General features: G+C 50.6%; 1 protein-coding gene across 2 annotated transcripts in view; it reads left to right on the forward strand.

Annotated features, from left to right (window-relative positions):
• The first annotated feature begins 698 nt into the window (after window positions 1-698).
• The window catches only part of Plekhm2 (pleckstrin homology and RUN domain containing M2), a 41,890-nt gene continuing 21,246 nt past the window's right edge, over window positions 699-21,342 (forward strand). For both annotated transcript variants that reach the window (XM_050153508.1, XM_050153515.1), the window contains exon 1: window positions 699-960. In XM_050153508.1, coding sequence (XP_050009465.1) covers window positions 901-960 — 60 coding nt within the window. In that variant the 5' untranslated portion in view covers window positions 699-900. The remainder of the gene's footprint in view (window positions 961-21,342) is intronic.

The raw sequence follows: 21,342 nt of genomic DNA on the forward strand, positions 1-21,342 counted from the left end.
AGTCAGGGCCAAATTTGGGTCCTGGAGCCTCTATGCCGTCTGAACCCCTGAACTCTGGGTAGGTGTTTCTGACTGGCCAGGCCTTGGCTCTAGAGTCTCAGGCGTGCGGGTATGTCTGGCGTCCCCTGTGGGCAAGGGTGAGGAATGACAGATTTGTGATGGGGGAGGGGCGCTGTCTGTGCTGGTCCTGAGTGGGGGTCTCCAAGGAGTTGGACAGAGATCCTGGGAGGAGGGTCTTTGAATGTTGCGGGGGAGGGGGAGGGGAGCAAGGAGGGAGGGGATGATCTCTAAGGAGTTATGCGGGTTTCCAGACCTGAACAGGGAGGGCGTTGTTACGGGGGTGGGGGATAACACGGTGTCTCTGCGGAGTTGTGCCGGGAGTGGGTAAGGCGGTTGGGGGGAGGGCGGAGAGACAAGGTCTCTGAGTCCCTGAGTGTTTGAGGTCCGAGTCTCAGGGATGCCGGGTCTAGGAGTCCCCGGGTCTATGCGATGCCGGCTCTATGAGGTCCCGGGTCTGTGTGATCCGAGTTGTGTGATCGCTCATGGGTCCCCGGGTCTCCAGGTCTCCGCGACCCCGAGTCCCGGAGCTCGCAGGTCTCCGCCGGCCCGGGACTCAGAGGAGGCGGGCCCGCCCGGTCCCCGCCGTCCCTCCCGGCCGGTGCTGGCGCCGCCCCGACTGACATCAGTTCCTGCCGCCGCGCACAGCCCGCGTCTCCTTCCCGGCTCCGCGCTCGGGAGGCGGCGGCGGCGGAGCGAGGCCCGGGCGAGGCGAAGCGAGGGCGGCGGGCGCCGGGGCCCGCGGCCGGCACCACGGAGTCCCCGCACGGCCGGCGGCAGCGGTTGGCAGCGGCCCCGGGCGCCCGGCGCGGGAAGCGGCGACGGGGCGGCGGCGGCGGCGCCATGGAGCCGCGGGAGGTGAAGGACCGAATCCTGGAGAACATCTCGCTGTCAGTGAAGAAGGTAAGCGGCCTCTTTCGGTCCGGGCCCCTCCCCTGGCCCTGTCGCTCACCCCCCGGGTCGCCTCTGTGCCTGGGATCCCTTGCCACCGACCTCCCGGCGACCCCAAGCCCTGCAAGGGAAGCGGGCGGCTCCCGGGAGCACCGCGGCCTCTGAGCTATTTTTAAGAAACAAAGTTGAGGTCAGCGTTCTCGGAGCTCCCCGGTGCCCGACCCGGCCTTGCCGTGCCGTCCCTAGAGGGGCCGGTGACACTTCGGGAAGGCTCCAGGGACGACCCGACACAGTGAGCATCTCCAAGGAATCCACTGCATCCACCCTTACTCAAGGCAAAGGCCGAGGACCATCACTTGCCTGGCGTCCTGGGGAGTCCCCAAGTCATCCTACTCCGGGATGACCGTTTAGAAAAAGCTCATTGCAGAGTTCTGATTGAGGACCCGAAGTGCCTAAGATTGTATTTTTGGATAGTGAGTCGTGGGACGGAGTGACACTAAGAAGCTTTGCGTCGGGGCTTGCTAGCGTTGGTCATCGCCCCAGTTCCCGGTAGGAATGACTACCTGTCAAGGGCATGCACACGGGTGAGGAGACAGGCCGGTCGCAAAAGTTCGGGTGTGGTGGTGCCTGTCCGTCATCCCAGCGCTAAGGAGGCCAAAGCAGAATCCTGAGATCTAGGCGCGCCTGGACCACATAGTGAGACCCTGTCTCAAAAACAAAAAGTAATAGGTAGGACCCACAAACCAAAAAGGATCCCAAGCTAGGTGGTGGAATCCATAGTCACCGAAAACCTACATGGGCCATCAGAAGAGATTTACTTCTCTTTAGTTTTTATTATTTGAACTCCCGCCTCGCCTGACTCGAAAATATTTAACTAGCTTTCCTTTTCTGCTCTTTTTTTTAAATTATATTTTATTTACTGTGCGTATGTGAACGTGCGTATCTCCGTATAAGTGGGTGCCCACATGCCCAGGTGGGAGAGTGGAGGTCAGAGGGACAACTTTTGAGAATTGGTTCTCTCCGGTCACGTGAGTTCCAGGCATCAAACTCAGGTTGTCAGTCTTGGTAGCAAGTGCTCTACCCACTGAGCCATCTCTCTGGCCCTCTTCTTGCTTCTCTTTTCTTCGTTTCTTTTTTTTAGTAGTCTCGCTTTGTAGACCCGGCTGGCCTCGAACACTACCTCCCAAGTGCTAGCATTAAAGGCGCACACCACTATGCCTGGCCTCCTCTCTAAGGTTCCTTCTGCTTCTAGCTGGGCATAGCGGCACAGGACTTTGTCCAGCACTCGGGAGGCAGAGGAAGGCTGCTTTCTATGAGTTTGAGGCCAGCCTGGTCTACACAGTTGGTTCCAGGACAGCTGCCAGAGCTACGTAGTGACGCCATAACTTGGAAATAAATAATAAAAAAAAAGAGTTCTGCTTCTAATAAGACTGCTTAGTTGGAAGGCAGCTGGAGCTATGTGGTGATAGTCTATCTCAAAACAAAGATGAAGAGTCCAGCTCCAGCAGTGGACACAGAGGCCTCTGCAGGCCAAGTCTCATCTGTGCTCTAAGAGCAGCCATGGCAGGCCCGGTAAGGTGGTGTAGCCGGTAAAAGTGCTTGCAAGCCTGAGTTGGTGTGCAAACTGGATGGCCTGGGTTCAACCCCCAGAACTCACCGTGGAAAAAGAGGATTAAATTAAAAACAACAACAACAAAAAGTTGGAGCTGGGCGGTGGTGGTAGGCGCTTTTAAGCCCAGCAAGCCTGAGGCAGAGGCTGGAGGATCTCTGTGAGTTCAAGGCCAGCCTGGTCTACAAGAGCTTGTTCCAGGACAGGCTCCAAAAAAACCCTGTCTCAAAAAAAAAAAAAAAAAAAGTTGGTAGAGAGCTAGCCTGGCGGTTAAGAGCACCGGCAGCTTTTCAAGAGGACCTAGGTTGGGATTTCACTGCCCATATTGGGTGGCTCACTACTGCACTACTGCTTGTAACTCCAGTTCCACGTGACCCAAGCCTGTTCTGTCTTTTCAGGCACCTGCACTGTGTGCACATACCCACACACAGAGACACACCTTAATAAAAATAATGAAAATAAACCTTTTAAGCCGCAGCCATGGCCTCCAAAGGCTCTGTGTTGGTTGAGAGAGGGAGCCTTAACTAAGCCTTGACAAACTGGTAGAATTCTCAGAGAGAAAGAAGTAGCTATTCAGGCTTGAAGAGCATCCCTAAAGAAGTGGGAGCCCCTAGGTGATCTTCTGAGGACACTGGGGAGACAGACTAATCGCAGAAGTATCAAGGGCTCTGCTAGATGTGGCTAGGATGTGCACCCTGGAGAAGCCATGCAGCCTGGCACACAGGCCCGGCTTTGGATTCTGGATTTATCACTGGGCACAATGATGCTAGCAGACCATGGAAGCTCTGTTGACATCAGCAGCCATGCTATAATGGGAATTCAGTTCCATGGGATGATATACCTGCAATGCTCAGCGCAATGTCTGCCACACACTTAGGCCGAAATACTGTCTCAGCAGCCACTGCGACCTGCGGCATTTCCTTGTCTTTTCTCCCAGGGCCTTGTGCATGTTCTGTGAGCTCTCCATCCACCATGACCTACAAACACAGCTCTTTATAATTTCGTTATTTTATTTTACCTTTTTTTTTTTTTTTTTTTTTTTTTTTTAGATAGTCCAGGCTGACAAAAATGGCCTCTGAGGACTTTTGATCTCTCCCTCCCCCTCCCACGTGCTGGAATTACAGGTGGGCATCACCACCATGGCGTGGGTTGCTGAGGATTGAGCCCAGAGCCTCTGGATACTGGGCAGGTGCTCCACCCACTGAGCTACATCCTGAGTGTTCCTTTTTTACCTTTCTGAGACAGGGTCTAACTACGTTGCCCAGGCTGCTCTTGAACTTGCGTCCTCTTGCCTTTGCTTCCAAAATAGCTGTAATTATAGACCTGGGGCACCATGACCTGCTTCCTGTAAACTTCTTAAAGAATCTTCTTAAAGGTATTTTCAAGCTGCATAGCTTTCACTGAAAATTACCCAAGGCTTTCCTTTTTAGCCCCAGAACAACCAATTGATGGGTGAGGCTGTATCCCAGCAAACCTTTATAAAAATAGGTAGGCTAAATTTTGGTCCCCAAGCCGTTGTTTATATATGGACACGTGGGTCTACCCAAAAAAGACCCTGTCAGGGCGGGCTGGGGAGCATTTTCAGAAGAGTGTGACCAGGCCTGAAGTAGTTCATGTGTATTGCAGCAGCATCATGTTATAGAAGGTTTGTGGGGTGAGTGTGGGCACCGTGAACCACATGGTGATGAAGCATATTCAGGTGTGTGAGTACCTTCCCATGCTCCTCGTTGTTCTAGGCCAGCAGTTCTCAGTCTGTGGGGTCGCACCCCCCACAGAGGTCACATATCAGATATTTACATATGATTAGTAGTAGCAATAGCAAAATGACGGTGGTTAGGAAGTAGCAACAAAAATAGTTTTGTGGTTGGGGTCACCACAACATGAGGAACTGTATGAGGGTCACAGCATTAGGAAGGTTGAGAACCACTGTCTAAGCCCTAGGAAGGTCACATGGGAAAAGGTCTCCATCCACCTAGAAGCAACCTTATAGTAGAAGATAGGAATTAGCCAGGCCGGGGTGGTGCACGTCTTTAATCCCAGCACTCGGGAGGCAGAGGTAGGTGGATCTCTGTGAGTTCGAGGCTAACCTGGTCTACAGAGCTAGTTCCAGGACAGGTTCCAAAGCTACAGAGAAACCCTGTCTCAAACAAATAAAATGAAATAAATAAAATAAAGAAGATGAGGACTTTTTAGTCCAGTCTTATTGAAGACTGTTTCAGGTTCTAGCCAGTGCTATACAGGCCTAAGGCGGACTCAGGAGAGGCTAGCTTCAGCACGGATCGCTCCTGAAGGGAAAAAGTAAGACGTATTCTGTATTCTAAGAAAACAGGTCTTTTCTTGAGTGAGGAAGAGACAGGGCGTCACGCTGTAGCCTGACCAAACTCCCTGTAGCCCAGGAGACCAGCCCCTGGTAACCGTGCCTCCTTGGTGTTGCAGCCTGTGATGATACGCTGAGCAACACGTCCCGAAAACATACACACATTACGCACACCACACAAACATGCCTCACACAGGCATGCACCACACACACACACCACACATACATGTGCCACACATGCCACACACATGCACACACCTGAAAATATGGACTGGTGGTGTAGCTCAGTGGTAGGCTTAGCATGCATAAAGTTCTGACTGGATCCCTAGCACTATGTGGGGTGCACACCTGTAATCCCAGCACTAGGCGGTAAAAGCAGGAGGATCCAAAATTCAGGATCATCGTCATCGTCAGCTACATAGAGTTCTAAGCCAGCCTAGGCTATACCAGACCCTGTCTCAAAAACAAACAAACCAAAAAAAAAAAAAAAAAAAAAGCCAAGACAACCCTCCCCCCGCCAGATTTAAACAATAAAAACACACACATACTCAGAAGCAGGAAGGCTAGGACAGGAGGATTGCCATGAAGCTAAGGCTAGTCTAGACCCTGCTTTCAAAATTATTATTCTGATTATTATTTTTAATAATAAAGCCACTTCAAGTATACAATCTGGATCCAGGCTGCAGCTGTTCCCCAGCCCAGCTGAGCATTGCTGCCGCAGAGGCTGTCCTAAGGGGTGGGATTTTCCCTGATTTTGTTTTGTTTATTTTTTTGAGACAGGTCTCTACTGTCTCCCTGGCTGTCCTGGAACTCACTCTGTAGACCAGGCTGGCCTTGAACTCACAGAGATCCTCCTGCCTCTACCTGCTGGGTTTAAAGGCGCTTGCTCCCACGTCTGGCCTTTCCCCACCTTTTAACTCCTTCAGATAGCTCTGTCCTGCTAGTGCATTGAAAATTAGTGAAAGTCCTGGCCCACTGTTCAAAATCAATTTGTTCTGTGTGCTTCCAGGGAAAATGTTCTACAAACCCCCAATGACTTTAGTCACCCCGGGCGAAGAGCTAAATAAAATAATGGCCACGCACACATTTTACCAAGTGAGGTGCTTCCCTTTTCCTTCTGCTGGATTGTGGCGCTGGCCATGGGTCCTTTTCTTTGGTTGCAGAAAAGGCTGCGAAGAACCCAAGGACCCCCAGGCAGGAATCACAGTGTGCAGGCCGACTCCGACCCTGTAGGTCACCCCACTGAGGCCTAGGAACAGATGTGAGACAAGTGTTCCCTGCCTTTCCCGAGCCCTGCCCATTCGGCTTACAATATACTTCTCCTTTTACGCGGCTCTTCTGACATCAGGTTTCTATTTGAAGCCGCGTGACATTGTGGTCCTTCCCACCCCATCCCAGAACACTCGAGAGCTTGTCCATCCTGGCCTTGGCTCTAGCTTAGAGCCATTCGTATTGAAAGGCCTGCTCCTGGGCAGAGAGAAACAGCCACCTGCTGGCAGTAGTGGGCTCCGTGGCAGACCAAGGCCGGCACTCGGGAGTCGGGTGCTCCGTTCTGTGGTGGTTCTGTGATCTCCCAGGAAACCCATCTGTTTGGAACCCGGTCTGAAAGAAGGTCATAGAAAAACTGAGCGTCTGCTGTCGGCTGTCACATGGCAGGTCTGGCAGCAGACTGGGTGAGGGTGCAGTGATCAAGATGACGAGAAAGGAACAGCGTGCATGTTGCGGGGAGGAGAAGGCTGGCCCTTCGAGGTCGCTCATGGGGCAGACCGTTTGTCCTGCTGGAGGGCTTATCTCGGCCCCCACGATTCATCGTCCTGGTGTGTGTGTTGCCGTCAGAACTGACAGTTCTCCGTACCCACAGGAAACACTGGGGGCCTCCTGTCTGCTGCACAGTTCTCCCAGGTGGCCGCTCTGGTGGCGAAGGGGCTCCCCAGTGTGGCGTTTGGAACCTGCCCTGCAGTGCGGCTAGAACTGGCCCCTGGTCCAGCCTAGGCGGCAGTCCTGGTGGGTGTGAGCGGATGCTGCTTGCCGGTCTGTTCTCCCACTCATCCTCCTGGATGCCTCCTGTGTGTGAATGTCTCGAACACACATGTGAGGCGGGGGAGGGGTGAGGTCTCAGGCCGAGGCTGGAAATTACTGGTCTGTTGGTTTCACCTGGGGACCTGAGCAGAGACACACAGGGAAGAAGGCATCTGTTTCCTATAGCCTATTGTCTTCTCCAGATAGCTGTTTAATAGCGGGACCCAAGAAAGTCAAAGTAACCCATTGGCAAGGAAGAACAAGGAAGGGACTGTGCGCATTTGAAATCCACACGGTCCCGACCGACCGGAGTTTGTGGAAGTCACAGGTCACTGATCAGTTTTAGCACAAGTTCTCTGCTTTTTTTTCTTTCTTTTTTAAATGTTTTAATATTTTAATAGTTACAAATTCTTCCATTTAAACCGTTAACACATTATAGTTACACTCGCCGTGCTGTGGGGTGGGGTCCAGCTTCTGTGCAGACATCTGGTTGTCAGATCTCTCCAGCTGTTGAAAAGACTGTTGTTTCTCCCATTCAGTTGTCTTGTCATTTTTGTTAAAAATCAGTTCACCATGTTCAAGTGCATTCATTTCTGCAGTCCATTCTATTCCCTGTTAGTGGGGAATAGTACCTGAAGTCCAGCGTCTCGGAGGCAGGCGCTCTCATTAGCTACTGAAGGGCATTTCTATCCCCTCAGTGCGCAGAGGTCAGAGCTGGAGGCCTGCAGGTGCACCACCCATTCTCTCAGTTGACACGTGTAATTCCCCTTTAAAGCAATCATATCAGCTTTCTATTTCCATTTAGCATCATGGGGGTCATTTTATCCTTCCTTTCCGCGTATCTGTAAAAAATGTCTCAAGCCTGAAAAAGCTAGCTTCAATTTACTTATTTGCTCAATTACTTTATTTAATGTAAGAGATCATTGTCTCCTCTTCACTGTGAGGGTGTTGACACAGGACTGCTTTCACTAGATCTTGCTCCTGCCCTGCTACAAGGATAAGAACTCTTATGCCTTCATGAGGTAACCCTAGCCACTGGCACCACGACACCCAATCAGCCCATTCCTCCTCACACATGCCTATTCTAAGCATTCCAACGCCGATTAGATTACAAAAAAAAAAAAAAAATCCAAATTGCTAACTCTGTCCCAATGCAAACAGTTAAAAAGGTTGCCTGCTTAGATTCCAGTTTGTGCATATGGATGCTCCCCTTCACTGAGGTAAGAAAGTAAAAAAGAATATAGGTTGAACCAGAAATATATTAAATTTAGATTTATGAAATTCACTGTGGTAATAAGACCACTTAGTGAACATATATAATGGGTTGCTAGAAATCTAAGCTAATCTAAGTTCAGACAGGTGTAGAGAGAGAAATGGATTCACTTGTACCTGCATGGAGAGGGAGGGGTATGAATGAACTTTTAGAGGGGACAGATAGGGTATAGAAAATAATACAACACATGATAACAAAGTGGTAAATTTGGAAGAAGGACCAACTGTGTCAAGCCACAGGTTTATTAATGGCAGTTTTCAAAAAAAAAATGAGTTTGACTATGTGGAGGTTGTTGGTAACTTTAGGAGGAATGGTTTCAAAGTCAGTGTAGACAAGGTCGGAACGCAGGGTCCAAGTATAGAAAATAAGGAAGCAGTCAGGCATGGTGTTGTGTGTCTGTAATCTTAGCACTCAGGAGATAGAGGCAAGAAAACTTCTAGACTGAGGCCAACTTGAGCTGTAGCATATAAGACCCTATCTCAAGAAAGGCTTAAAAAAGAAAAAAAAAAAAAAGAGGGAAAACACACCTATCTAAACAAGTACCTTTTGTTCCATCAGTTTTGATTGTGATTGAAAAGGCAGAAAGGATACAAGGTTGTGTACTGGAAGGCAATATTTTGTGTAAAGGTAAACCACTTAGTCTGCTTTTTTTCCTTAGATGGTCTCATGAAGGTCTCAGGAAGCCCTTGTTGGCCTTGAACTCACCACATAGCCTAGGATAACTTTGAACTTCTGATCCCCCTCTCTCCGCATGGATCACCTCACCCAGTTTTATGTGTTCTGGGGTTGGACCCCAAAGCTTTGAACACACTAGGCGAGCTCCCCTCCCTGCCCACTGAGCCACATCCCTCAGCCTTACTCAAACTCTGCATTTTGGGTGTTCGGAGGCTGCTGAGGCATGAGGCAGCCTGACCCACTGAGAGGAAGAGGGGATCCCACAAGTGGGCTCCTTACATTTAATCTGTTCAGAGCCAACTCCTGTGTCCACACCTTTCCCCTCAGCAACACCACACAGTGACAGGACAGCCCTTGTTGCCTGCCTCACACAGGGTAGAATCAGAGGGGCAGGGTGTCCAAAGCCGCTAATCTCAGAAAGAGCAGGATTGACCTTGGAACCAGTTTTCTGGCTCCTGCTTTCTTCCATTCCTCTATGATGCCTGCCTTAAAATGATAATCGTGTCTCTCTAGGTCGGTCTTTGTAATGTATCAAACAATGGATTCCATCACGACACTCATATGTGTGCGTCATTATACTTTGCTCATGTGTGTCCCCTACTGCACTCTCTGCTCCCCGTTCCATGGGTTAGCCTTGTGGGCTGGCCCGCTATGTTATAAACGATTCGCGTTTTATGAATTCGCCAGGTGACTGTTTCGCTAGGGATCAGCAGTGAGCCAATCCTGGGAAACGGGTACGTTCTAGGGTCAAACACGAGGCAGGTGGCAGTGGGGGCTCTATGGGGATATGCCAGTCAGTGAAGTGTACAAGGGCCGGCGTGTGATCACCAGAACCCACTTTAAAAGGCTGCCATAGGACCATGCTTGCTTTACCTGGTGAGCCGGTGACAGCAGGGTTCATGGGTTTGACAGCTAGCCCCGCCCATCCAGTAAATTCCAGGCCAAGTGTGAGACCTAAGCTCAAAAACCCCAAAGTGGGCAGTATTCCTGAGGAACAGACATTAAAGGTGGTCCCCTGATTTCTGCATACCTCCCCACACACAAACATAAAAAAGTAAGTCTTTAGTTTGTGTTTGTTTTTTGAGGTAGGGTTCTCTGACCAGGCTGGCCTTGAACTCACAGAGATCTCCCTGCTTCTGGGACTTAAGGCATGCACTACACCTTCTGGCCATGTAAAAAAGTAAAATTACAGTGGCTGGATGTGTATCCCAAGCCCTCTCCCCTATCCTTAAGTAACCTTGGTTTGTAACCTAGAATGTTCCTGACTGGCTTCCTCACCCCTGCGTTTGCGTTTTCAGCCTGTAATGTTATCTGACTAGATCATGGCATTGCATGGGCCTTGGACTGGAGAAGGGTCTCTGCCATGTTCTCCAGACTAACACTGTGTTTAGACAGTGACCTTGGTGGCCATTTTCCTTTGGTGGCACACTGCTTGGGTGGGGGAAGCCCTCGTGAGGTCACGCAGACACAGTGGAGAGAGGAAAGGGAACTAAAAGAGAGCAGAAAAACAAGGAAGGTGCAGCTTGGGAGCCAGGCTTACAGTAGGCTTTGAGAGATCCCTCCCCTGCATCAGCATGGCCCACAGCACCGGTGACTGAGAAAACAGGCAGGGTGTCTGCCAGCCTCTGCCAGCGCCAGCCTAGAAGAATGGAGCAGAACCCACCAGTGCCTGCCTTCTGGGCCTCTGGTGTTTGCCAAGGACCCTTGACTTTGGTTCCTCCCAAAGGGGTTCCTCAGGCTAGTGGGAAAGGACTTTGCAGTCTGGGCAGTCTCTTTCCTGGAAGAACTATTCAACTACTTAAAGAATTCTTTTGAGGGCTGGAGAGATGGCTCGGCTGTAGGAGCACTGGCTGCTCTTGCAGATGACTCTGGCTTGGTTCCCAGCCTGCACATAATGGCTCACAACCATCTTTAACTTCAATTCTAGGGGATTCAACGCCCTCTTGAGATTCTAGACATGTTATAGCTACATACACAGTATAACACAGCCCTTGTTGTCCTGGAACTCACTCTGTAGACCAGGCTGGCCACGGGCTCACAGAGATCCACCTGCCTCTGCCCAAGTGCTGGGATTAAAGGCGTGCGCCACCACCACTGCCTGGTGCAGCTGATGCTCTTAGCCTCTGACCCAATTCTCTGGCCCTTAATTATTATTATTATTTTGAGATAGGGTCCCAATTATCCCTGATGGCCTCAAATTCCCTGTGCTACTGAGAGTGACTGAACGTCTGACCTACCTCTGTGATACAGGCGTGTGCTACCATCTCTGATGTGTGTGGTACTGGGACGTGAACACTGGGCCTTTTGCATACTCAGTGAGTGCTCTCCCAGCTGAGCTGCATCCCCAGCCCAGGCTCTTAGAAAACATATTCTGTCAGTTTACCTAAGAGATCTGCCCTCCTCAGACACCATTACAGCCTAAACAAGGCGCACACACACAAACTCCAGAACCTGTTTTCCTTTTTCCCTCAGCTGCTTCTCAGAGGATCTGCCAGCCTAGTGTAGTGTCTGCTGCTGTCCTGGGCTGCGAGCAGGGATTTGGGAGGCGGTGGGAAAGCTGTAGGATCCAAATGTTGTATGTTCAGAAAGCTTTAGTTTTACCAGTATTGGTTCAAGGACAACACAGGTTAGGGCCAGCAGATCCTTTAGGGGTGACTGCCCCCCAGAGACATCAGCTCAAATCAGGAGTGCCATGCCCATGAGGAAACGAGACTGGCCCTGTGTGAATCTCAAGGTCTCTCATTGGTTTTCATGCAGGGTGATTGTTGTGCTCTCCGGCTCCGTGGACCACTGTAACTGTTGTCACTGGGAATCTGTTCCAGGATAAAGTGGAGTGGGACCTTAGGGTAGAGACTGTAAAACCAGCAGACTGAGTCAGAAGCTCTGCAGGTGTTGTTGGAGCTGCAGACAGCTGGGGGCTGTACACTAATGCTGGGGAGGAAGGAAGCAACTAGAACATTCCAGCACCATGGCCCGGGTTACTAAGCCCCTTGAAACCCGTGCTTTATCTCAGGTGGGATAGAGGCGGGGGAGCCAGCTCTGGGGTCTCAGCACATGTGGCCAGGTGGTATGGAACATGTCTTTGCCTTCTTCGGCCATAAAGCGAGGAATCTGGTCCAAGGGTTATTTTTCTGACTTTGCAGTGTGTGTACGTGTGTGTGTGTGTGTGTGTGGCGCGCGCACGCACATGCTCACTTTGCTTGCTGCCACACACTGCCCCCGCTCTCCAGGTCTCTCGCCTTTCACATGCCATCCTGCATGGGGCATTTCTACTGAGGCCGTGGGAAACTGTTGATGGCCAGATGGTTGTCTTAGAAACACTTGGATGTCAGAGTTCTTCCACCCTGGCCAGCATCCGGTCCTGACTAAGACCCTGCTGTTGGCAGTGGTGTTCTGCTCCTTGGATCACATGACACAGGCATTATTGTTCTTAAGGAGCTTCGTGGGACTGGGGATGTAGCTCAGTTGGTTGTGGGGGGGACTGTAGCTAGCGTAAGGCTTGGGTTGTGCTCGCCAGGTGTGATGACGGACACCTCTTACTTCAGCATTTGGGAAGCTGAGGCAGGAGGAAGGGACGTTCACGATCATCCTTGGCTGCATAGATCCCCTTTCACACCCCTAAAGAAGCTTCATTAAAAGAAAAAAAAAGTCTGCCTTGGTTACCTTGTTTGTACGTTTTTACCATACACCTATATATCCGTTTGTTTTTGATAGACTAGGTGATGGGTACCAGTCTTTCCCTTCAAGACTCTGGCATCTGTGCCTGAAGATGGTCTAGACTTCTGGTCAATTATATTAAGCTGGGCCTGGTTGCAAAAGTTTGAAATGCAATTTCATTGGGAAGCGGAGGCAGGAGGATCTCAAGTTCAAGGCCAACCCGAGTTACCTATTGCATCAGTCAACTTCAGTTGCTGTGAAGAGGCACAATGGGAACTCTTACAAAGGAAAGCATTTCACTGGGGGCTTGCTTACTGTTTCCAAATCTCAGTCCGTTATCATTGTGGTGGGGAGCATGGCATGGCCATGGGGAGCGTGGCGGCAGGGAGCGTGGCGGCAGGCACGGTGCTCAATAAGTAGTTGAGACAACATCCTGATCCATAAACAGAGACAGAGACATGGACCTGGCGTGGGCTTTTGAAATCTCACAGCCCACCCCCAGTGACACACTTCCTCCAAAAGACCACACTTCCTAATCCTTCCCAAACAGGTCTACTCCCTGGTGACCAAGCGCTCAAATATATGAGCCTATGGGGGCCATTCATATTCAGACCTCCACATATGAAAAGTTTTAAAAGGATCAGATTTATGGAGGCCCCCTGAAGGGACACAGTCACACTGGCTCTTTTCCATCTGTCACTGGTTGGACATGTTCTCTTTTGGCCTCTTCTTGAGAAGTTTAGGGATCAGAATTTGAGGACACCCCGATTCCCAAGATGATAAATGGTTGTATGGCTCAGTCTCTGCTGCTCCTCCGAGGACCTGCGTCAGAAAGAGCAAGTGTCTGTGTACACACAGCAATTCCAACACTTGACAGGCTGAGGTGAGAAGATTGCAAACCTGAGGCCAACCTGGTGCACACAGTGAGACACCCTGACTCAAAATTGCACAAACAGAAAGTCCTGCGGTCTGTCTGGTCAGTGACCGTGCCTGGAAGAGAATTCCAAACCGCAGGGCAGACATTGCGCTGTCACTTTGGGGACACACGGTTGCTCGCACACCCGGCCACAGCACTGAGTGAGGGAAGCTTCACATGTAGACCGAGGACCCCAGAGGATTGCTTGCTCTGTCTGCTCCAGCGTTCATTCGAGCTCATTTAAGCGTGACTCCCATCGACTTAATTATGTAAAGGGTAACAGGTGAGGCAGCACCCGTCCTTCATTTGCTTCTAGACCTGGAATCTGGGCTCTCTTAGCAGCGAGCCCTCAGAATATGCGTGTTCTCAGTGAGGCCCTCAGGAAGGCTGCTGTCCCGGGTACCTCCACCCCGGCAGCAGAAGAGAGATGCGTCTTCCATGTTGCCAGGCTGTTTTCTTTCATTTTTCTAGGTTTGTACCCTCTGAGCAGGGATGAGGCAGGCGCAAGGATGGGGCAGGCTTAGGAGCCTGGCTGCCTTGTGACTGGCAGGTGTGAGATGCGCATGCGCAGCTGGGAAGCCTCCTAGCAGCTGGGCGGTTAAAACAGCCTTTGTACAGCCCTGATCCATCATGCCTTGCACACTCTGCTGATGTTGTTGAAGCAGGGTTTATCCTGCCCTGTGAAGACAGGAGTAGGACTCACTTTATGCCCAGGGCAGCCTCAGCCAATGGCAGAGCTGGAACCTGGGTCTCTCTGTGTCTAGACAGCTTTGTGGCCTCTTTCAGGCCTGACTGACTAGGACACAAGAAGAGAGGTCACCTGCCCCCATCTTTGCACTGGGTCATTTATGATCTTACACAGCTACCCTTTAACCAACCCTAAAGGGTTGCACGGGACCTGTCATGGGATTCAGTGTTTTGGTTGGGTTTTGGTTTTTCGAGACCGGGTTTCTATGTGTAGCTTTGGCGCCTGTCCTGGAATCGGTGTTGTCCTACAGCACTTGTCTATAGGAGAGGTCTCAGGACAGAGAGTGGAACCCGCCCCATCAGAATGCTGTGCGTCAGATAGCTCTTGGCTCGGTGGTGAGTGCCACCCATGGTTCCCTGAAGTCACGGGGCTGCTGCAGTCATGTGATGACCAGTCTCCCCGGGGCGCTCAAAGAGTGCATCTTCCTGGCTTTAAGGGAGTTGAGGATGAACCAGGCAAGCACTCCCTGGGCCCGGTGCCTGAGCACACCCCCAAATGGAGGACAGAGTAATCAACTTAGCTAGTCCAGGGTGTGGTCTGGGAACAAGGCAGCCTTAAAATGGGCAGCTTTACAGAATAGTATGATAGTCCCTCTTTGGCCCAGCTGACTTTGCTGTTTTGGTATTATTTTGTCTTGTAGTGCATGCCGTGTGTGTGTATGTGCCTGCAGAGGCCAGCATAGGGAGATTGGCTTCCCTGGAGCTGGAGTTACAGACAGCTGTGAGTCACCTGATGTGAGTGCTGGGATTTGAATCCAGCCCATGCCCTCAGCCACCGAGCCATCTCTCCAGCCCCCTGTGTTGGTTTTACATTTCCTCTGGCGGGAACTTTCTTCCAGTTGCATCATCAAGCACAGCAGCCCAGCTGTGTCTGTCACAGGAGGCCAGCTTTCTTGTTCCACCTGTTTTTCCCGCCATCCTTTTAGCAAAACTGGTCAAAGGAGTTTTTGGTATTTGTCGCCAACTGTTCTTGGGGCCCTTCCTTCCCTCTCTGCCCTTTCTCTCGGCTGTCTTATTTTCCTGTTATTTTGAACATGTTCTTGTCATCCTTAGCACCTTCAGTGTGCATTGCCTACAGACAGTTCTCCCCACAGGACCTGACGCCACAGTTACCTCCTTTAGAAACTGGGGATGATAGCTCTGGTGGTGGCGCGTGCCTTTAATTTTATTTCTTGGGAGACTGAGGCAGGCGGATCTCCATGATTTCGAGGCCAGCCTGGCCTACATAATAAGTTCCAGGTCAGCCAGGGCCACACGGAGAAAAACTGGTGGCAAATATCCCTAATGCCATCAGGGCTGGGTCGCAGCTCAATTGGCCAAGAGCAGGGTTGACACCCATGGAGTCCTGGGTTCCATCCCCAGCACTGCATAAACCAGGCCTAACCAAGCCTGTAATCTCAGCACCTGGGAGTTGGAGGCAGGAGGATCAGAAGTTTGTCATCCTGGGCTACATAGCAAGTTCAAGACCAGCCTGGGCTACAAGAGACCTTGACTCAAAGCAGAAAGATCAAGAACCTGCTGGGTGTTGAGTTCCAAGTTATTGCAGTCCTTTAAAAACTCCTTGTTTACTCAAAACATGTTTTTGGCACTCCCCTGCCTCTCAGCGCAGGGTTTGTCAAGGTCCTTGGCCACTGTGACCCGGGGAACCCATGGTGCCCTCTTTCCCGTGGCTTCTGCAGCATGTGCTGTCTGGTCTGTCACCCCACTGCTCTCAGTCACCCACCCTGTCAGCTGCTGGCTGCAGCCATGTTGGATCACTTAGTGGTGTCCTGCCGTGGGACCTCATGCCTGCTGTTCCCCTAGCACACTGGCCTTGCGTGGGACTTCCTGGGGTTGCTGAAAGAAAGGCAGTGTGTGGCCATCTACAAACTCTGCTGTATTGGTCCAGGAAGGGGCCTGGGTATCGCTGTATTTCTCAAGTTCTCCAAGTGCCCTGTGGAGTGCCCTAGTCAAAGGCTGGCACCCCCTGGGCAACACTCGCAGGACTTTTCCCTGACCTCAGCATCCAGCAGGACGGCCTGTGCATCTCAGCCCATTTCCCCACCACCTCCTGGAAAGCTCCCCTTTCACGTCTCGTGGCAGAGCGCCACCTGATCTATGAATGGGACCATTCTGTGGCTGGGACCAGAAAGCCTAGACTTACCATCGCTTCCTTTCCTCATACGTGCGTCTCAGCCATGGATGAACCCCTGGACACCACTTTCCCCTCCTTCCTCTGCCTCCTCCTCACTTCCTCCACCACCACGGCTGCCCTGGTCCCCTCTCCCAACCAAGCAGTAGCCTGTGACACACATCTGACCAAGTCGGCTTCTGCTGCTCAAGCCTTTAGCAGCTTCACATCAAACTGGAGATGAAGCAGGAAGCTTTTTCGTGGCCACATCCCATACGACTCCCATCCTCGTTCCCTGAACTCAGCCATATCAACTTCATTGTTGCTTCTGCCTCTGGACCTTTGCTCCTGTTCTGAGACACAAACACTCATCCATCCTTGGAGGGATCATCCCTGGTCCAGAATGAGCAACAGGCCAATGCCCTTCTTTGCTTTAAAGTAGTGTTTATCATCCCTGATGCTGTATCGAATGTATAGTTTCATATAGTTTATCCTTGGCACCAGAATGTAAGTGTTCCAGATGCCAGGACGTTGTAGACTTCTGTGAAGAATGGGATCTGAGGCTAGGGGCGTATTCGGTGTCGTTTGGTTGTTTAACATGCACAAGGCCCTGGTTTTGAGCCCCGGGCTGCCATATTGGCCTGCAATGGGGGGAATGTTCATATCCATATATACTAGGTAGTTAGTAGTGTTTACTGAACTATATGACTCCTGAAGACTTGCGCCACCCACTTCTGGCCTCTGCTGAACTGACCTTAGGAGACACGGCTCCTCTCACTGCCCGGCTGTCCCAGTGAGTGCTGCTTGACACCTCTCTCAAGACCTTAGGCCGTGGGCCAGCATCATTTTCTGCTCAGAGCTATGGACTGCTTTCTGTCTGTTTAACCTCTGTGGTAGCTGCTGGATTCTGTCACCGCGACACCAAGGCAGCAGAGATAACACACACAGAACGGTGTGTTCTGCCAACTCGGAAACCTTCTGCCTTCGCCCAGGGGAAACCCTCTGATCAGCAGTGTGAGTTCACCCCAGAAGTGAGACTCAGGAGACACAGGGAGGGAGTCACAGGTCCGTGGCTTCCAACAGCTCTGGACCATCATCCAAGAAACAGGCTCAACTCTACAGGCTTTTAAAGATTTACTTATCTTTATTTTGCATGTGTGGATGTTTTGCCCACATGTGTGTATGTGCACCACATGTGTGCCAGCTGCTCAGAAAGGCCAGAAGAGGGCACTGGGTCCCCTATAACTGCAGTTACAGATGGTCGTGAGCCCAAGTGAGCCCAGGTCCTCTGCAAGATTGGTCAGTGCTCTTGACCCCAGAGCTGTCTCTCAGGACCTACACTGACTTTCTTTCTTAGACTCTTTTAAAATATATTAGAAGATAATTTTCTTTCTTATTCTTTTTTTTGTTTTGTTTTGTTTTTTTTTGAGACAGGGTTTCTCTGTGACAGTCCTGGCTGTCCTGGAACTTGCTTTGTAGACCAGTCTGGCCTCAAACTCACAGAGATCACCTGTCTCTGCCTCCCAAGTGCTGGGATTAAAGGTGTGTGCCACTGCCTGGTTTAGAAGAAAATGTAAAGAGTCTTCACTTTTGTTTGCTTGCTCTGTGTTGGTCTTTGAGGTAAGGGCTGCCTGTGTAGCCTAAGCTAGCTCGGTCTCCAGTGCTGGGATGACAACGTGCACCACCACACCTGGAACTCTGATGTCCGCTCAGGGATTTTGAACCCAAGCATGATGAAAATACTTGTGTTTAAGATCTGGCTGTGCCAATTACCAGCGGTGTGACCTCAGCTACCGTGCGACCGCGAGGATTAAATGGTGTCTCTGAGTCGCTGTCCTCAGCATGGGTGCCGCTCACGCGTGTAAAGTGTTTACGAGGTCCTTTGATTTTTGTTGGTGTTTTTTGAGACAGGGTTTCTCTGTGTTGTCTTGGCTGTCCAGGAACTCACTCTGTAGACTAGACTGGCCTTGAACTCACAAGATCCTGCTGCCTCTGCTTTCAGAGTGCTGGGATGAAGGGAGTACGCCGCCACTGCCTGGCTGGCCCTTTGATGACTGAGGTGTTACTGTTGTCTGAAGCCTCCTGGAAGCCTTTAGCAACTGAGTTTGAAGCAGCTGAGTAACCATGGTTCCCCAGTGAGAGCAGAGTCAGCATGTAACCCGCATCTGATCTCAGGAGTCATCCTCTTACCCTGCACATAAGGAGCACTCAGTATGTGACGGACAGATCTGATTATAGCTGATATTAGCATTATCGACAAATATCGATTGCAACCAGACTTATTCGGCATAAAAGAAGCCAGCTGCACTTATAGGCTGCTCCTTATGTCCTGGCTCCTGGCTCCATCACTCTGGAGTCCTCATCCACTGTGTGCTGCTCCAGACCTAAGGCCGTGGGAGGTGGCTGCCAGCCGCCTCTCCTGGCTCAGAGAGCACCTCTGCTGCTTGTTCACCTTTGTGCCCGCTCTGCTGACCAGCTCCCGGTGGATGAACTCGAGCTGTTGACGCAGCTCCTAGAGCTCTTGCGTTATCGACGCATGGGCATTCTTCTTCCTGCTCTTCTCAAGATCTGTGCCTGGCCTAGTGCCAGCACCGGACCGAACCCCTTCAGATAACAGAAATTCTAAACCAGCCTAAGGGAGCGAAGGAGATGGCTCAGCTGGTGAAGCGCCTACCTTGCAAGCATGAGGACTGAGTGCCGATTACAGGACCCACAGAAAAGCTAGACATGGTGGCTCCCAGCGTTGTTACAGAGCTAGTGGGGGGCAGAGTCAGGCAGAACTGGAGCCTACTGGCAACTAGCTTAGCTCCTGGTTCAGAAACCATATAGGGAGGTAGCCTGGCAGAGTGATGCAGACCTTTCTCCCTGCGCTTGGGAGTCTGTGACAGATGGCTCTCTGAGTTTAAGGCCAGCCTGGGCTACGTCACAAGTTCCAGGACAGCCAGGGCTACATAGCAAGACCCTGTTTCAGAGATGGCTCAGTGGTTAATAACACAGGCTGTTTTTCCAGAGGTCCTGAGTTCAACTCCCAGCAACCACACCAGACCATCTATGAGATCTGGTGCCCTCTTCTGGCTTGCAGCATACATGCAGACAGAACGCTATATACATAATAAATAAGTCTTAAAAAAAAAGATTTTTTTTAATCTTGAGAAATAATTGCAGAAGATACTCACTGACAATATCTGCCCTTTTTCCCATGCACATACATAGATGTACGCACACACAGATATGCACACACAGAGATATGCACACACAGATGTGCACACACACACACACAAACATCATATACACACATACACCATGCACACACAGAGATAGAGATATGTACACACACAGTTAAACACACATATACACCAACCATATACATACACCATGCACACACAAATACACACACATACACGCACCATGCACACAGAAACATCATGCACACACAGAGATATGCACACACACATACCATGTATACACATATTCTCACATGTACACCATGCACATACACAGATATGCACACACAGAGATATTCACACATGTACACACAGGTATGCACACACACAGATATTCACACATGTACACTATGCACACACATGCTGTGATGATTCATGTTAACTGTCAGTGTGACAGACACCATCTGGAATGAGTTTCAGCAAGGGATTTCCTAGATCGAGGCTGGCCTGTAGGCACATCTAGAGGATGGTCTTGGTTAGGTTAGCTGGTGTGGGAAGAGCCGGCCCACTGTGAGCAGCACCATTCCTTAAGCAGGGGGACCTGAGCTCAAACTAGCACGCACACATCCGTGTCTCTGCCAGTGACTGTGGATGTGATATGTCACGTTCTGCTGCCTTGGTTTCCCCCATAGTGAAGGTCTATGACCTGGAACTGTGAGCAAAGACAAACCCTTTCTTCCTAAGTTGACTTTTGTCAACATAATGTATCACTCCAACAGAAATGAAGCTAAAACACGTGCACACAAGTTATTATTATTTTTTTTTAAAAAAAAAAGAACGCCTGAAGAGTAGGAACCACTGCTAATAGAATAGTTACTGAGGGCGGAAGTGTGTGCTTAGCCAGGTCTACGCCATTGGTGTGAGGGAGAATCCGGCTTCATTGTTATTGGTCATCCCAGCTAACGTTTTCTTGCCAGGTGCTGCCCACCAGCTGTGCTGAGCCTCTTGGGCGCCTTCTTACCTAAGCCAGCAGCAGCCAACAGGATAGCCTGCCATGACGACCAGGGCAGAGCTGCTTGCTCTGGTGACTGCTGAGCACTTGAAATATGGCTGGTGCTACTGTTGTTTTTTAAGTTAGCTTCGATTCTGTTTAGCTTTTTAAAATGTGCGTTATGTCTGGTTCTAGGGATTGAGCTCAGGCTGTGTACACTCGAAGTAAGTGCAGCCACATCGCAGCCCCCTGACTTAATTTAACGCCTGGCAACCACACAAGGCTAGCAGGCACTGTACTGGACAGCTCATCTCTAAAAGTCTCTTTAATTCATTTTAAGGGGGGGGGGGGGAATGAGCAGGAAAAGTCGAGTAACTTTCTGAGGGTGTGCTGCTGTGCACGGTGCCGGGCTGAACACTCGCTTCCGCCTCAGTCCTCTGCGCCATCGCGGTTTGTGTCCCTCTAGTTTACTTTTTCCTTTGTTTTGCAGGTGTGTGTTGGGGTGCACATGTTGTGGCATGTGTCTAGAGTTTAGAGGATAATTTATGAGAGTCGCTTCTCTCTGCCTACCGTGTGGGCTCCAAGGATTGAGATCAGGTCGTCAGGCTTGGACGCTGAGCTCCCTCACTGGCTGTGATGTCCTTTTTTTTTTTTTTTTTTTAATGGTTTCGTGGTTGCAGAGTGCTCTCTGAGTCATGATGTCATGTGTAGATTTGCGACTCACCTTGATACGTGCAAGACATACCTGAAGACAACTGTCAGAGAGTATAAGGGTGGAGCCTGTATTCTTCCATGTAAACAGTCTCTGGGTTCAGCGTAATTCTATTATAAATTCAAGAGTGTGGGGCTGGAGAGATGGCTCAGTGGTTAAGAGCATTGCCTGCTCTTCCAAAGGTCCTGAGTTCAATTCCCAGCA

The sequence above is a fragment of the Alexandromys fortis genome, unplaced genomic scaffold (assembly GCF_014885135.2).
Source record: "Alexandromys fortis isolate MF-2015 unplaced genomic scaffold, M_Fortis_MF-2015_v1.1 scaffold_26, whole genome shotgun sequence".
Lineage (NCBI taxonomy): Eukaryota > Metazoa > Chordata > Mammalia > Rodentia > Cricetidae > Alexandromys > Alexandromys fortis.